The 17,538-nt window shown below is 38.9% G+C and overlaps 2 protein-coding genes across 2 annotated transcripts; both read right to left on the bottom strand.

Annotated features, from left to right (window-relative positions):
• Window positions 1-182: 182 nt before the first annotated feature.
• LOC144649011 (glutathione synthetase-like) lies at window positions 183-11,874 on the bottom strand. Its single transcript, XM_078508469.1, has 13 exons — window positions 11,407-11,874; window positions 10,264-10,339; window positions 9,380-9,525; window positions 8,410-8,458; window positions 7,373-7,446; window positions 7,182-7,262; window positions 5,831-5,914; window positions 5,047-5,116; window positions 3,744-3,865; window positions 3,347-3,416; window positions 2,684-2,765; window positions 2,021-2,213; window positions 183-1,245 (listed from the first exon to the last, which is right to left on the bottom strand). The coding sequence occupies exons 1-13, from the start codon at window positions 11,661-11,663 to the stop codon at window positions 1,122-1,124; spliced, it is 1,428 nt and encodes a 475-aa protein (XP_078364595.1). The 5' UTR covers window positions 11,664-11,874; the 3' UTR covers window positions 183-1,121.
• A 318-nt stretch (window positions 11,875-12,192) lies between these two features.
• On the bottom strand, window positions 12,193-17,307 carry LOC144652046 (uncharacterized). The gene is made up of 6 exons (XM_078512087.1): window positions 16,601-17,307; window positions 16,285-16,512; window positions 16,019-16,175; window positions 15,345-15,727; window positions 14,783-15,041; window positions 12,193-14,232 (listed from the first exon to the last, which is right to left on the bottom strand). The coding sequence occupies exons 1-6, from the start codon at window positions 16,955-16,957 to the stop codon at window positions 13,181-13,183; spliced, it is 2,436 nt and encodes an 811-aa protein (XP_078368213.1). The 5' UTR covers window positions 16,958-17,307; the 3' UTR covers window positions 12,193-13,180.
• Window positions 17,308-17,538: the final 231 nt, after the last annotated feature.

The raw sequence follows: 17,538 nt of genomic DNA on the forward strand, positions 1-17,538 counted from the left end.
AGCTAGCCGATCACTGCCAACTTAGCCGATCCGAAGATAATTTTGGCTATATACAAATAAATTTCAGCACATAACTACTGTATTACCCGAATATTAAACCTTTTTTAACTAATTTTCCTACTAAGGCAAGAAAATGCGAAGATGCATTGAGATTATCAGTCTTGGAGTAGATAGTCATGAGGCAAGGCAAGTTTCCACATTTATTAATTTCACAAACGATACTAACTACATTTTAGACAATGCATCAGAGGAACACACAAAAAAATTACAATACAATAACATCGAAAAAATGTCAATAAAACAAAATATTACCCGAATAATACATCAATATAAATATACCAAGGAAAGGGTAGTATTTACAAGTTAAGGGCAGGAACTAAAATATATCTCACATGAAGCCAGAAAATAACAAATGAGAACTCAACCAATTATTTATAACTAACATACATCACAGTATCATTGCCGGCTTTTATTTATAATTCTAGATTTATAAATATCTCCATCAGACTCCATCACTAAAATATTTCTATTACCTGGTACATAGGTTTGGCTTAAAATTTCAAATATTCGTTTAATATGTTTACACTGGTCAAATTGATTGCACATATACGTTAAACAAGTAAGTTGTTTGGTGTTGTTGACTGCTACATAGATTAATACACGGATGGTTGGATGGATCGGATGACCAGTTGCTACAACAACAAAAATTAAAATATCACGCATACTGGACTGCCAACTACTGAAGTTCAAAAATCACTCTTTTAACAAGTTTGACTTTTAACGAACTTTTAATCTTATGAATAATGTTGGTCACATCGAAACGTCGATTAACGTTACTTTTAATTTTTCCTGAATGGATGGATAAATGAAATATAGACTAAGAATTGACTGAATTAACTTATTATTACTATTACCATTACTATTAATATTGCTAATCCTATTGCTATTGCCATTGCAGTTACTATTACTTTTACTTTAGGTTTGAATTTTGCATTTTATAATATATACCACATCAAATAAATAGGGTATATAGCATTACAAAGTACTTTGTAGATAACAAGGAATACAATTTATTACCTATGAATATATTTATAACTATACGGTCCATTGGTTGTTAGACGTTAAACTAAATAAGGGCTATCTAGATTTGCCCGCCCTGATGCAACCCCTCCATCCTGATGTGCTGTGCTCTTTGTGCGCATTAGATGTCCAACTTCTCTGTTCACCAACACCTCATCACCACGACTAACAAACAACAACAACAACAAAAAAAGGTCAATATTATGTAGCACTACATAATCACCAGTTCAGCTGTACTCAGGAAAAAAACGGAAACATCGTAGAACAAATAAACTGTCAGAGACTTATTGTAAAATTAAAAAAACACAGAACAGTACAACCACTAGTGAGCAATGTTCCTTGCGCATGGCACCACGCCTAGTAACTTCTCTGATGAAAACTGCAGGCTCAGAGACTTAGATTGGTTTTCACAAGTGCCGGAGGGAGTCGTAGTGATGTCGTAATCAGAGTCGTAAGAGTACTTACGACCTGGTGACAAATCGAAAATCGGAGTCGTAAGCAGTCATAACCTTGATAGAATCAGAGTCGGAAGAATCTGAACGTTTCCATTTTCTTCAGATTCCACTTAAGACTCCTTCGCTTGTGATCCTATGAAAACTTGATTGTTAGGGACACAAGCAGTAGCTGAAGAACAAACCAATTACAATGCTAGTTCTCACGCCCTCCAAATTCTTCCTTTCTGCTTGCCACTCTGCCAATCAAGTTTACACTATACCATAAGCGACGGAGTCATCAGAGAAATCGGAACTCTCCGTCGGTTTGATTTTCACTAGATCCTAACACACCACGCTTCTGATTACGACCCTGACTCCAACACCGTCGCTAGTGAAAACCAGTCTGCACTGGAGACAGGATCTCACAGAAAAGGTACTTATTCCTCCTCAGCCCTCCCTTCCAGACCAACGACATGGATGGTCGAAGTAACCTGGGCCTTACTCACCTTATAAGTATTCCAAAACATCCAATCTCACTAAGAACTTCTGCTAAAACAGGTTTAGCCAGTTCAGCACGTACTATGTAGTTCTGGTTTATTGGGGGCTGAATTTTGTCCATTAAAATAAATTTTGATCGTTCCTTGACATCAACTGTCTCTGTCAATGTCTTGACAATTTCCTCTCCAAAAATGTTATTCCCTGTCAAAAAATACAATTAAATAAAAATTGACATAGTAGTAGTTATATGTCTGTTCTGTTATTTTAATAAAATGATGGAGTGTTATAATAGCATTGTCAGAGTAACTTTGTATGCTTTGAATCCATATGGCGGTTTCTGTTTCAATGACAGACTGAAATGGTTGTGCAATAGATATAACAAGTTCCCACTATGTCGAAACAGTCTGAAGATAGATATATGCTCGCAACTCTCCTTGTATTTTTAATAACAGGTTCTTTAAAGGCTTTAAAGACCAAGTCCTAGCTGTTTGAGGGTTGGATAACGCTATCCATCAGACTAATAAATGTTTCGTTAACACTTATCCACTGGATAGTGATTTATCCTGTGGATAGTGTTATGCACCCCTTGAACAACCGGAAACAAATATATCAAATCAAATCCGACCATGTATTTTTTTTTATTAAAGACTGGGCCATGTTAGAGGCCTTACCTCCTCCTTCTAGTTGTGGCTTGAGGACAAATCTCTCAGGATCAGCTAGGGCCATTTGCACTGTTTTGTCCCCATCAGCACCCTGTGTCATAGAGACAAACTCACTATCAGTCTAACAAATGAATAAACTGAACTTATTTTGGAAAAGTTCCATATATGCTTGTGTCTTACCAAGTTTAACTCAAGATAATGTATATATGGTGTGAAAGACCAAACAGAAACTTAAGGAGGTAATTATAATTCTGGCTGCTGAATCAGTCCATGGCACAAACTTGTCTCCCGCCCAACATGTGGAGCCACCTAACAAGGTGTGTGCCACAGGTGGGCAAAGCACCTTGCAACCTTGTTCCCAGGGCCTCTCTTTTTCTTGGGTCAATAACGCTGGACAAACACTGAACATCGACTTCCAATTTTTTAAGCTTGGTTTAAACTGACAAAGTGCGTCTTACCATGGTATGTTTAGTGCTCAAAAACGTGCCTGAATGCAGTATAATGTCAAGCTTTCTCAAATACTGTAAAAGTCCATGTATAAGCCACACTTTTTTCACTCAAAATTTACATAAAAAATCAGGGGTGTGGCTTATCTACGGGTGTGGCTTATAATGGACTTTTACGGTACAGCCACATACACTCAAATCGAAAATTTGTTTCAATTTTTCTGACCTCGTCCAATGTGTAAAGTCCAGTGAAAGTACTGCGCATCCTGTTGAGCATCTCCTCATCTGAAATAAACCTGTCGTAAGGAAACCACAATAAAAGAAATTGGATATCACAAACTAACACATAGCGGGGGAGGGAGGGGGGAGTTGCCCCCACCAGGAAAAAACTAAGAAAACTAAGGGGAAAAAACTACACTAAAAAAACTTAGAAAACTAGAGGTGTGCGAAGTTTGCCCCTGCAGACAAAAAACCTAGTTACATGTACAGCCCTGAACAGCCTCCTCTTCTACTGACTGATATTGTTAAATTCTTACAAAATACAACACCCAAATGACCTTGTGAAAAACTACCAAACATATTATAAATAAGATAAGAAATCACCACATTTCAGCTTAACACACCTTTCCAGTTGTCCAGGTGATGCTAAGACTTGCTGAACTTTCTTTGTACCGGCAAGATGAACTGAAGCCGAGGGACACTTGATAGCTTTTGATCTTTCCAGCATTAGCCGTGTGTCCCAGTCCTGTACCATTTAAAAAAAGAATACATACATACATACTTATTTGTTGTTCATAAGAACAACACTGCATCTGCACACGTATATACCTGATTGAAGAATCGTTGACCCAGGAAAAGCATAAACCATGTATGATGGGACCCAAATGTTTACTTGGAAATCGGAAATATAGTTGTTGTCTTAGACAGAATAAGCATGATAATAAGACAAGTTGCATAAATTATGCTCCTAAGGCTCTCAAAGAAAACAAGGCCTGATCTGATTATCAATAAAAAGAATATCACTAAGCTTACCAATGCCGTCTACCCAGAATACCATTGGTTCATATCGTTTATACATACATACATACATACATACATTTTATTCCACGTCCCCACGGGGCTTTTCAGTGAAATATTTACATAAAAAAATTAAAAAAAAAAATGAAGAAAAAATTAAAATAAGTAAGTAAATGAATAAATAAATAAATAATAGACATTCAAAATTAATTACAAAAGTTAAATTCCTTAAGTTAAACTAAATTTATGGTTTATGCTTTTCACAGGGTCAACGTTTCTCCAATTAAATATACTTTCAATAACTAGTGGATGTTAGCCTAAACACCCCCCTCCCCCCCTTACAGAGAGAGACAAATCAGCTCAAGAAAAAAATATTCCATACAACATTTTATAAATTATGAAACTTTCAATGAGACTAGCTGCATGAAATATTGCAGCATATAATAAACTGTGTAGCAGGCTTTTGAACTCAATGTGAGACAAGCTGCTGCAATGCTGCAGAAAATTACTAATTTCTATCTGGTGTTACCTGATCTTACCTGTAATGGCGTAACAGCACCCTTAGTTAAATGTTAATTGCCTTTAAGTGTAGGTAATGTAGTAAAAGTAAAAGCTTTTCTAAGCATAGTTATTTTGTAATATCAAGCACAAGAGAGAGTGTTTCATCTTATTTGCAAACACTGAGAGAGTTGAGATATGGCGTGCAGCAAAGTATTCATTATTGTCGATGAGGTGTTTTAAATTGTAATAAAACACTCTCTCAAGTTTTCGATATACCTTCTCAATTGAAACTAAAACTATGTAGAAAATGGAGAGATAAAATCGTAAAAAGGATCATATATCCAAACCACAACGGTTCTGGTTTCCGTGGTCATAAATAAGTTTGAGAAGCAGATTTATTGAACCTACAGTGTCTGATGCATAATCAGCTGGATCATAGCCGCATCTGAAGTAAACCACTGCAATTTCATGTCCATCTCTGAAAATGAAATCAAAGAGTCTAAACAATTAAACACATTGGCTGTTGTCCATTCAAACATATGCTTTCCTGTGGCCAGGAGAAGATGTTATTTTCATTCATTTCTATTAAAAAAATCACAGCATTGTGACAAGAAAACTGACAAAAATTTTTTGTTGAAGGCCCATGTTCAGCTATTAAGCTTTGCAGCCGCTTTTTATTGTTTCAAAACAAGATTATCACTTCAAAACAATAACACATAATGCAAAGTCAAATGGGTGAACATAGGCCTTTAAATTTAATTGCTCAACAAGACTCTGCCTTTAATTCAATTGTGTGGCTCCAGAAAAATATCGCTACCCACCCCATGGAAGGACATAGGAAATTCTAAGGGGGTGGGAGGTCTCAGAAGCCAAAATATTTGAAGGAAACAATGTAGCTAAACTTGAATATCTGGAGGGGTGGGGTGGGGTTCAAACCAAAAAAACCTTTCATGTGGGAGGAGGGAGGAAGGATATTTTCTAGAACAACACATTTGCTAAGTCTACTGATAGAGATGACAAAGTCCTGCAAAAAGAGAAGTAAAGGCTTTGCTGTTGCAAAAAGCAGACAAGGTTCAAATAATTTGGATCTCTCAATAAGGCAGGTAAAAATCAAACTACTTATAGCTTATACCGTACATGTGTAATGTATCAACTACAAACACATAATTATGTGGACAGTCTAGGTCCTTACACTATCAGTGTTTTATCATCTTTCAGTTCTCCTGTCCTGCCTATATCACTGAAGGATTTTCTTATCACATGTGCAGAAGGATGGCTGAAACATAAAAATACAAACAAGTTTCTCATTAGTAATGGAATGACTTTTTAAGAAGTACTTAAGAAGTACTGAATAAACAAGTATTATAGTGAAACAAATTAGTAGCTAATGGATAAATACTACATAATTAAAAAGTTGTGTTCATTTGGTACAGGAAACTGACTAACAAGTTTTGCAAAAAATAAGATTTCCAACACTAATAACATCCAAATTATACTCATAACTTACAATGGATGAATACTACAGAATTCTTAAAGTAAAGTTGTTTTCGCTAAAGTAACTTGCATTGGTTCAGAAAGCCTACAGTCGAACCTCTTGTTACGGACACCTCTATGATATGGACACCTCCCTATTACAGACAGTTTAAGGTGGACACACAGGAGGGGACTAGTCCCTGCAACTACTATCCCGGATGAAACCAGTTGAGACAAACGCATTTCACAGATTTTCCTGATTGTCTGGCAAGCTTGTTAAAAACATGTTATCCCCCTCTCCCCCAGCTCAATGTTGTTTTATTGGGTTTGCAATTCACCAGGCTTTGTTTCCATAAAACGACAACATTGACAACATTGAAATAGGGGAGGAGGGATTGACAAAAATGAGCTGTAGTACAAAAATTGGTGAAAACTAGCGAAGTGTCTCAACCGTTTTGGCCAGGATTGTAGTCCCGAGGAGCAAGTCCCTTCATGTGAACTACCCATTTTCGTCAAAAAATCTAGATGCAGCGACCAAATTTTAGTCCCTGCGGCTAGTCCCACCAATTCAAACTGGTTTGAAATTATGAGACTAGTCACAGCGACTAGTTGCATGAAATTTTGCTTGTCCCCTCATGTGAACTGTTTGTGGGACTAGTCCCTGTGACCAAAATAAAAAATCAACCAATCAGAAACCCAAGTGGTTGGACCCTGCCAATAGTTCCTTCATGTGAACACTACAAAGGACTTGTCCCTGCGACTAGTCACATGCTAATCGATGTGACTGGTCCTTTTTGTGTGTACTGTGTGTGCGACTAATCCCTGCGACTAGTCCCCTTGTGTGTGCCGACCTTTAAGCTCTACATCTGTAATACAGACACCTCCATAATACAGGCACTCTTCCTTCTCCCTTTGGTGTCCATATTAAAGAGGTTTGACTGTACTTATAAGTTTTGTGAAAGTGGTTGACCCTTGCAAAAATATTGCACTCAAATTAAAATAAAACGGAAGAGACAACAACAACAGAAATGGCACAGTGCTGTAATAAAAGAGGCTTCAAAGCTACTTACACTTCTCTCATGAGATGCTGCATCCATCTCTGATCATATCTGTTCCGTTCACCTCCTGACACTACCATCAACACTACTGCACTAATGGGGATTCAAACGGGAAAATATTACAAACCCTGAACAAATCAGTGTTCTGCGCTTATAATTTTTCAAGCTAAAAGACAACAGATTTGGAGTGGATCTTTACTAACCTTTCATTTCCATAAAGTTTCCAAGCATCCACTAGGCCTGTTGCCATACCTAAAGCTGATGTATTCTCAGGAAGCTGAAAAAAGAAACAGAGACATGAGGGTAACTCGTAGACTACTCTGTGCATATGCTTAACATATCGTAAAAAATGTTGTGGTTATTCATCGTAGTAGAGTACAATAATAAAGTATTTTTCGTTTGTCTCACGATGTAGTCACGTGTGATGGAGATCGCGACGTTTCAACTGCACACTGCTAGTCTTCATCAGGCGATAAGGTCGACTGGTTGTGCGTGAACTTATAAAGCACGCTGCTGCACTGTGATTGGTTGGTTTTCAACAGCTGTGATTGGTGCATTTCGATCCTCGCTGTTTCTGTGTCCTGTTGTTCCCTCAACGGTCCGCTGTCGCACAGTTCTCCTGTTGTTGTGTTTTTTGATCGTGGGCATCCATGCTTCAGGAATTTCAATTCCATTATCCCTGTTGATATTATTAGGGTGAAGTCTTATGTGAATTGCCTCTTTGACCCTGCGTTTGTACCAGTGTGGGTCGCGATCAATAAACTTTACCTCATTCCAAAGCGGGTAGTGTTTGGTGTTGTTGGTGTGTTCTGCAACGGCGGAGGACTGGGTACAGGCACGTCGGATGTCCCGGTCGTGCTCTTTGATCCTGTCTTGCATAAGTCTTCCTGTAAACTTTGCCACATTCACAGGAAATCCTGTAAACAGTGAGGAAACAGAAACAGCGAGGATCGAAATGCACCAATCACAGCTGTTGACAACCAACCAATCACAGCGCAGCAGAGTGCTTTATAAATTCACGCACAACCAGTCGACCTTATCGCCTGATGAAGACTAGCAGTGTGCAGTCGAAACGTTGCGATCTCCATCACACGTGACTACGATGTGAGACAAACGAAAAATACTTTATTATTAATGCTTAACATACAAGCTTCCTACACTGTATTAACTACCATCATAAGCATGTAATGTATGTAGAGGACAAAGAGACAAATAAAAACTCATAAACATGACAAGGTACCTTTTCTTTGTTACTTGGGTCAGGTCCATTCTGAAGATCCAGTACAAAGCTATAAAACAACAAAGAACAAGCAACAAACAAGAGATTACAGAGATTAAAATGTTTTATGGTTTTTTTCCTATGACCAAAAAACATTTAACTAGACTGCTGACCAGTTAGCTCAGTTGGTAAAGCGCCTACCATCGAGAGGTCTCGGGTATGAGTCCCAGACCAGACCAACACTCAGGGTCTTAAAATAACTGAAGGGAATATGCTGCCTTTGCAATGACATCTGCAAATAGTTAGACATTCTAGGGATGATATACCATAGGCCTCATCTCATGCATCTTCAGTGTTATGGTCAGTAGGGTTTGTTAAAGAACCCACATACTTATCATAAAGAGAAGGGCACAAAGTACCCTGTGTTGTGGTCTGGTCTTTGCCCGCGGTTGTACCGATGAACTGTTGAAAGCTCAGAGATATTGGCTATGTTATAAGCCACTCTACAATCTGAGGGTAAATAAAGTATTCACTTCACTTCACTTCACACAGCCATAACCTCTTACTTTTTAAAAGGGAATTTTTGTCCTTATCAAGTTCAAAATTAATTACTGTGTAATTAAACCACCCACAAATAGCAACAGCTAATCTAATTATGATAATATAGGCCAGCATTTTGATTTTACCTCAGAATTTCACAGCATTTTTCACATGGTAGAAAGGCTTCCAATTTTTTCGCAAAAACTTTACATGGTGTTTCACTGGAATTTTATAGAGCTCAAAATTTCACATCTCTTTTCACAGGGCCAAAAAATTATATTTTTTGGGCCATGGATTAATTCTGAGTTCACAGGGTATTTCACATGGCAAAAAGAATTCACATGGTTTTTACAGGGATTTCACATGCATTTCACAGGGTTGCTCCCAGTACTGTTAATTAAACCTAGGTCTGGTGTAAAGTAAAAAAAAAAAAAACTAAAGATAACTTTACTTGTGAAGTCCTCTCATCAGTGGACTCAATCCACCAAATGAAGAAGCAATTGTGTTAATTTCAACTTGCTTGATTGCAAGATCTTCTGGCTTATCATTTGTACCATCCAGCATATAGTCTGACCGAAAAATCCCCAGTGAGATTTCCTGCAAAACATTATGCATAAAGTCATTTGTTTATTAAATAATTTAACAAAGTATAAATCCAGCCTCCCCTGACATTTAAGAAGCTCTGTAACGAATGAGGTATCTTAAAAAATCAGCCTAAATTTTTAAGTTCCTCATTTGTAATCCATCTCAATCATAACAATTATTGTTCTTTTTTGTTTTATTATTAGTGCTTTAACTTTTTTTTTATCTCAGGAAACTTTTATTTTAGGAATTCCAGGCTCCATTTGCCTTGATTAGCCAAAGTAGCACTCCAGATAGCCAGATTAGCATTGCTGTTAGATGATGACTCAAGAATGGTCAGATCTTATAAATGATTGTAATGGTAACGCAATATGTTATGTGTAACATGTGTCTCAGATATTTGACTAGGACTTGGACTTCAGTCAGGCTCAGCTTTGACTCGGCCAACTGATAAACTCCACGACAAATAGTGACTTGTTGTAATGAATAGAAATGCTATCATAATTCAATGATTATATTGCTGTGCTGCAGAAGTAGGGGTGGCAATGGTCCTTCAAAAAATGTGTGTCTCGCTAAATTTTAGCCAAATTTCAGGGCTCTCGTCGTCTCGAATTCTTCTTTGACACCTGCTTGGAGTCTCGATTTCTTTTGGAGGCTAAAAACGTCTCGAGCTCGCAGAAACGATATCAGTCTTGCTGTCTTGCAAAGTCTCGCATATTTTACTATTTGACACCCCTAGAAGTAACAAGTCACCTGTGAAAGTCCCTCCTTTCTTGTCTTTTCATAAATTTCAAAAATTTTGGCAGTAAATGTATCCACTTCTATGGTGCTAAATAAACAGAGAAAATAGACACATTATTAACATGGCAGCTGACACACAGATCATTTTATTTTGTCTTACAAAACAAAAGCATGTAAAATCCATTATTCTATTAAGATAAGGGATGTATCAAAGGTTGAACTGCACCCTTCACAGGCAGTGTACATTGTGTGACATTTGCAGACTGCAACAGAACTATCTCTATCTAGAGAACTAACTGGCCTTAACCACTGGGCAGAGGGGGTACTCTGCAAATTTTTAGCTGGGGGTGTGCCGCTGGGACTCTGAGCCCCTTTACCGATACTAGACCATGTTCAGCTGCATTTTGCAACCCTATTCTAGACTAAACACCAATTATTAATCAACGCGGGTCAGTTAAGTTCTTGTACTACCTGCTGTGCTATTTTTTTTTATGTAATCTGCCAGGAAACGTTGTCTAAACTAAATTATTCAAGCAATAGGCCATTTCTGAGTTACCATTTGGCTTTGTTTCAAAACGAGTCTACGTGCGAAACCATTCAAATGAAAATGAGTTTGTTTTGCATGAAAATGGACCTGAAGGTAAAACTCATTTTCATACGAATAGTTTCGCACGTAGACTCGTTTTGAAACAGAGGAAAAGGGTAACTCGGAAATGGCCTATTGATTAGTTTAACAGGAAAGTGATATCCTATTCTAGACCATAACTCTCTAAAAACTATGTCCTATCCCAGACTAAACTGCCTGAAAATCGTACCCTTCATAGCGACACATACCTATATAGCTCATTAATGGGAGTATATGAGCTAATTTAAACCTAGAAACAAGTTGCAGTGATATTTGTTAATGTAGTTATGTCATTTCTGTTGAGGTTCAGTTTTACCCCTTGTATAATCTACTACTATACTACTATACTCCACCCCTTGTTTAACCATACACCAGAACAAAGGAAAATGCCAAATTATACTAAAGGGAAAATTGAACCACAACAGATTCATTCAGAATAAGCTTACATATAAAAACCCAAAAGGTATCAGAGGCGTTGGTTGTTCTAAAAGCTTTACTAAATTGTTTAAATTTTCGAGACAAACCCTCACCTCTGAAGAGCTTCCTTGAGGAATTCATGATCTTGACTGACTTTGTGAACTAAGAGATTGAAGTTTTTCTGCACTTCTTTTGCTTGAGTGAATAATCGCTTTGGAAACGAAGTTGGGAGAAGAGTGAATGGTGCGTGTTCGACTCTGAGGCAACAATCCTTCACTCCCAAAACAATGCCATGAGTTAGACAGTAATCTTTTCCTTCCTCGGCCAAATAACTCACAAGTTCCTCTGAAGGTAGCTGGGGGACACTCATTTTACTCAGTTCTCGTTCGTCTTTGTTAGAAGCTTGTTTTCAAGATCAGAAGCACCGCGCTCTCTGGGAAGTTTTCTTTATGGAACTAAGGTGTTATTCCTGGGAAAGTTTGCACCTCTTTATAGAAATGATCTCACAATTCGTACAGAAATTCGATTACAAAGTCTAAGTACCTGTTGTCCGAACGTCCGCCATTTTGCGCGGACAGTAACTGAGAGACTGGTGCCCACGGTGACGGTGGACGTCACCCATACCCCCAGCGCAAGGTGTGGTCACCCGATGCGACTTTGCGACATAATTTTTTTGCAGTTTCATAGCATAACTTTTTCACGTTTTCCTACCTTCTTGAAGCATAATATGTCATAATAAGGAAAAAATCTGCCCTAAACGTTAAGGGAGGCGGTGCGCGCAAAAGGCAAGGGCAGGTTTCTCGTTAGTCATTCATGAGTCACGCGGTCACGCCATTCAGGCTCACCCCGCCCACAATGAACAAACATTTCTTCAAATAAATATTGTCAACAACGTGAGTTTTATTCAACAACTGTTCTCTTCGGTTTACAGGCAAAACTTTGTTTATATTCAGTTAAACTGTGTGTTCCCAAACGGGACTACAAAATATTTCTGATGATCATTAAATTGTTAATGTTGTTTTTACATTTTCCTTCATCAAGGGTGCGGTTTATCATTCTCCCGCAAATTATTTGTCCCTTTTGGGTCATCGCAAAGCATCGATAATGACAGATAACGCAAAAATTATCCTATTTCTTACGACTCCTTTTCTACTAATTGGCGCATATACTTTAACTTATTACAAAAAGAAAACGGTATATCTGATTTACAAATACATTCGCCATTTTTAAAATTGAACAAGGAAAAAAGGGGGAAAACTCTTACGATATTACAACATGTTTTATGTTATAAGTTATATATATTAATTACATTTTTTTAGTTAGGCAGGTTAGGTGTCCACAATTAGTAGAGGGGACTTTTCCCCTCAGCTACTACAGATTTGACACGTTAATCAAGTTGTTATGTTATTATTATAAAACCCTGCTTTTTTGCTTTCCGAGGGTTTAGGTTATAAAAATGTGTGAAATAAGCAGGGGCACTAGAAAATAGCCTGTTTCAGGCTTTCGGTTAGTTGAGGAGCAAAACGAAAAACGTGATAAGCGCGAAGACCTGCGAGTGGATACAATTCCGAGGAGTTTGTTTCTTTCCCCTACGGCCTTTCCTAGCCGTTTCTCGCGTCGCTTTCTAACTAAATTGGAACTAACTAACTAACGAAACGCTCGGAATAGACTGACGAGAAAAGGGAAAAGGAAGAGAGGACTAGGGGTTAAGAGGAACAGGGGGAAGAGGAGGTCATGTCTCCGAGCTTGTGCACGTATGTTCAAAATGACTTTTTTGCGCGCCGGCACATGCTCACCCACTTGATAGTCCCTAAAAAATAAATACGGGACTTCTGATTTGACCACAAGCTGAGAACTTAGAATAGACTACTTGTTTCTCTGTAATTATTAACTTGTACTAAGATAGCTGTTACTTTGTTGATCAGTATTGTTGGTTGAAAGTAGGAGGCTCGGTGTTTTTGCTTTACGCGGGTGAGCCAAACGAAGATACCTGTTTAGTTTGGCTCTAATCCGGGCCAACTGCTTCCGAAGATTACGAATCTTCGTGGTCGAATTCACACGTGTACCGATCGTGTAGTGTTCGTGAGTCCTCGGTGATAACCGAACAGAGGGCGGAAAAGGTTCTTGTGTTGTCTTGGTAACTGCTGGTGCAAATTTGCGTCCAGACCCTCTTCTAAGTCCACTTTCTGCTCGAGGTTTTCCCTGTCGTATTTTTCGTTTTTTGTCTCTTAATGAATTGGCGGAAGGTAATTGATCTTTACGAGTTCTACCGCGAAAACCATCGTCGGTGTAATAATGATGATGAGAACTAAACTTTGAATTCTTACTTTTGTTAACCCCAACTGAGACACTACTTTTACTCACAAAATTTTTAGGATCAACAGATAGCCTGTTTGTTAATTTCGATGATTTTACAAAGTGAATTACATCTCCTTTTCCCTTAACCAAGGAAGAGCTGTTATTCTTTGACCGAGAAACCTTCCATTGTGGAAACTTTCTCAAATTGTGTATTCTTATTCTGTGGTTACTAAACTGACCATTTTGAGAAAATGTGTTATTTCTTGTAAAATCAGGAATCATTGTTATCTGATGACTAATTCGAATTTTACTATGTCTATTCCCTTGCCACTGACTTGGTAACATCGCACGAGCAACCGTATGAGCATGTAAACCAGCGGCACTTGCATTAGAAGCAGTTCCCAGGTTCTGGAATGTATTGTGTTTTCTAACCATACTTGTGTGGCGATGTTTCAATACATGGGAGATAATGTCTGACAGATCGTGGAAGCCTTTACCATATCCTTCTCCGTCTGTTATGTTCTGCTTTGTAATGGGCTCTTCCTGACGGTGCTGATTGGCTACATTCCAGTGACTGACGATGTCAATTAAAGGAAATGGAATGATTGACGCTTTTCTTTTCTTGGCGACTGGCTTTTCCCCTAAACACAAATGTACAAGGAGATAAATCAGACATTAGTGGATACACGAAACCTGTTGGTAGAACTGGTAGAACTTGGAATTTTGTTCCGAGTAGCGCCAGTGTCTTCTGCTACTACCACAGCCAGTGTCACCGAGAAATTAGTATAATTCTCATTGTGCATTTCAGCAGGCTTCTTAAGTGATTTTAAATACTCGATCCCGCATACAGTCAACCTAGTAACCCTGTCTAGTGTTTTCAAATTTTGTCCTCCTCTTCTCAAATTCAGTTCTGAAAAGAAATGTTAAGCCGCTCGACTTTTTCAGTTGAGGTGACAGACTATTTTACGGGACTCTAGAAACCTAATTTTCTGGCTTTCTCATGATGCTCATTTGGAGAGCAGTTTCAAATCCTTTTTGACCGATGACGTCACCAAATAGCACTCGCTGCATAATTTTTTTGCTAGCATTGAGACAATAGGGCTTAGAGATTATCGCGCAAGACGTTTTCTGAGAAAAGACGTATGCAAGAGCGATGTACCGTACACGGGGCCAGAAGGTGTCTACACTTACTTCTTAGCATGTCGTTAAGCCATTTGACAGCTTGAAAAGCCCCGCCTCCTGAGCTCTCGGTGTAAAAGTTAACCGCTACAAAATTTGCCCACAATTTAAACTTGTCGTGGCAAGTGACCAGCTTGTCTCTTATTTCCTTAAAAGAATTCAGGCATGGCTGAAGAGGGTTAGCCGCTGTACTAAACCAATTTACAAGAACCAGGCTCCAGTGGTCATTCCATTGAGCGTTCCAACGCGATTCTGAACGGTCAATACATTCCTTGGAAAAGGAAACTATAGTGATTATTCAACGCGATTAATACAAACTTAATAACTTGAATCACCACTAATCACAAGCTCCATGTAACTGGCTAATGATAAATGAAACCATCTTTTTAACTGGAAACAAATTTTAACTTTGATGTCATTTTAATCCCGAGATATGCAAGATAATTTTGTTAATCATATTCAGCAATGTCAAAATAAGTTTCACTGATTACATACAACTTCACTACGTACTACCCAGTATTTGAAAATGTTGGAAAGTGACTCTTACAGTAGAGATATATATAATATATTTTACCTTAATGTTTTGCCCCGCGTTACCATAGCGATTCTCTCTGACGTAATGCCACATGTTCCACTCCGTGTAAGGAAAACCGCGCAGACCATTGTTGTTGAACACTACCAGACGACCCAATTTGCGCATGTCTCTTAGCGTGGGCCAATCATTAAACTCATCACCCCAATTGTCCTTTAGCAGTACGTATGGAGAAATGCCCGCTTGGTCAAACACTCGTTTCAGAATTGTAGGATTTTTTAAGTAGTCTTCAAAGATGATTGTGATAACTTCACGAGTATTGCTCTGAAGGAATTTCCTGATTTCAATCAATGTGTCCAGAAGATTTGTCGAGCCGCTCCAGAAACATGATGCATGACAAAGACGAACTTCCGCCAATCCCCACCCTAGAAATGAAAAGAAATGCAAGTGTAACGAATGTGAACCGGAATAGCGGCGCAGACTTTTTTATTTTTAAGAGGAAAAGTAAAAGAGTCCTTGATTGGAAGGCCCCATTTGGCACGCTGGATTATCTTGACACTTCAAACAAAGTCGTTGCTGTTGTTTTTGCTATTGTTGTTAATGATGATGATGATGACGATGATGGTGACAATATGATGATGATGATACTGTTCCATTTTTTTATTATTAACTCATATACATGCCCAGTTGCAAAATAACCATTTTATTTGACCTACCTGGGTATATGTCTAACATAAGTCCGCGCACACCATCCTTGAGCTGCTGACTGACGCTGAATCGTTGATTGCGGGCCCATACAGCAAAGCTTGGAGAATTAGAGAAGGAATTATGGGTAACAAGAAACGCCACTTTGTTGAAGGGCCTGTCATAATCCTAAACGAAAGTTACAATCAATTGTATTTTTTTATTAGATTTAGACAAGATATCTATCAGCACGATAATTTAATATAGAAAGGAATATTTTGCAGACATAGCTCCATACCTGTTCAGTCAAAGCAGGTACACGTGACATTTGACAGGTGGCATAAGGTTTGTCACACAACCTGCACACCAACCCATCAGCGCATGCGTATCCCGCAGAACAGCGCTCATTTTCCCGCCTCGGATGATGCAGACACCTCTGATCACCAGGCTGGCAGCTTAGCCCTCGGGCGCAGGAAAATCCTGCAGAACAAGGCTCATTGTATCGACGCGGGCTATGAAAGCAAAGCTGAAAAATCAAAACAACATGATCCCATTACACAGAGCTGAATCAGACAGAAAGAAATCGCAGTGTGGCGTTTTTACGATCAACTGACCTGAACCCCTGGCTCACACGAGAGACCACCCCCACACTCATAACCAGCCACACAGGGCTCACCATGAAGACGAGGCACATGGAAGCATTTCTGAACTCCCGGATGACAACTGAACCCACTCGCGCAAGGCCTCGTGAGATGACAGCGGTCTCCGTACACTCCAGGAGGCGCGCATTTCTGTATTCCCGCCTCGCACGTGTTCAAGGGATGACAGCGACAGAAAGCCGAACAAACGTCACCGGCCTGTCCGTTGCCGTTGCCATGGGGACAGGAAAAGAACCAAAAACCATCGATGCGTGAACAACAGGTGGCAATGATAAACATTAAATCGAAAATCCAGAGATGATACAAAAACATTTAAAACTGAAGATCAATGAAGTGTTCGTCCAAACAGACGACATCAAAACCAATTGACGATGACATTAAACGCTGTAAAGCTAGATCGGGCTCTGTGAGTAAAAGCAGCCTGTTTTGGGCCTCGTAATCTTTCCATTTTTGGTATCCGGTTTTCCACTGCAGTTGCCTAGTGTTGGATGGGAAGGGTGAAGCAATTGAAGCATGGCAACAAACAAGGTACACTCTGCAGCAATCCAGGAATCGTGCAGTCACGCGTGAAATAAATCTTGTGTTATGGGGGCCAAACGCTTGTGGCCATATAGCAAATCTAAACTTTCTTAATCTGGCGGCGTTGTCTAATTTTCTGTCAGATTGTGTGATGTAATCACCGCCCTTTTTAGACAAAGACTCGCAATGCCAAAATATAGAAATTTGCTTGCACGCGAGTTAGTACTAGTAAATAAGAACTAGAACTTACATCCGCTCAGTGTACGGAAGGTCATGGCGGTTTGAGTCCCTTCGGGGACTCAGATTTTTTTCTTTGTTCCACGCTCGTAACAACAGAATACTTCACCCTTTTCATTGTAGAAACTTATTTTATA

The sequence above is a fragment of the Oculina patagonica genome, chromosome 4 (assembly GCF_052425735.1).
Source record: "Oculina patagonica isolate OP01 chromosome 4, crgOcupat, whole genome shotgun sequence".
Lineage (NCBI taxonomy): Eukaryota > Metazoa > Cnidaria > Anthozoa > Scleractinia > Oculinidae > Oculina > Oculina patagonica.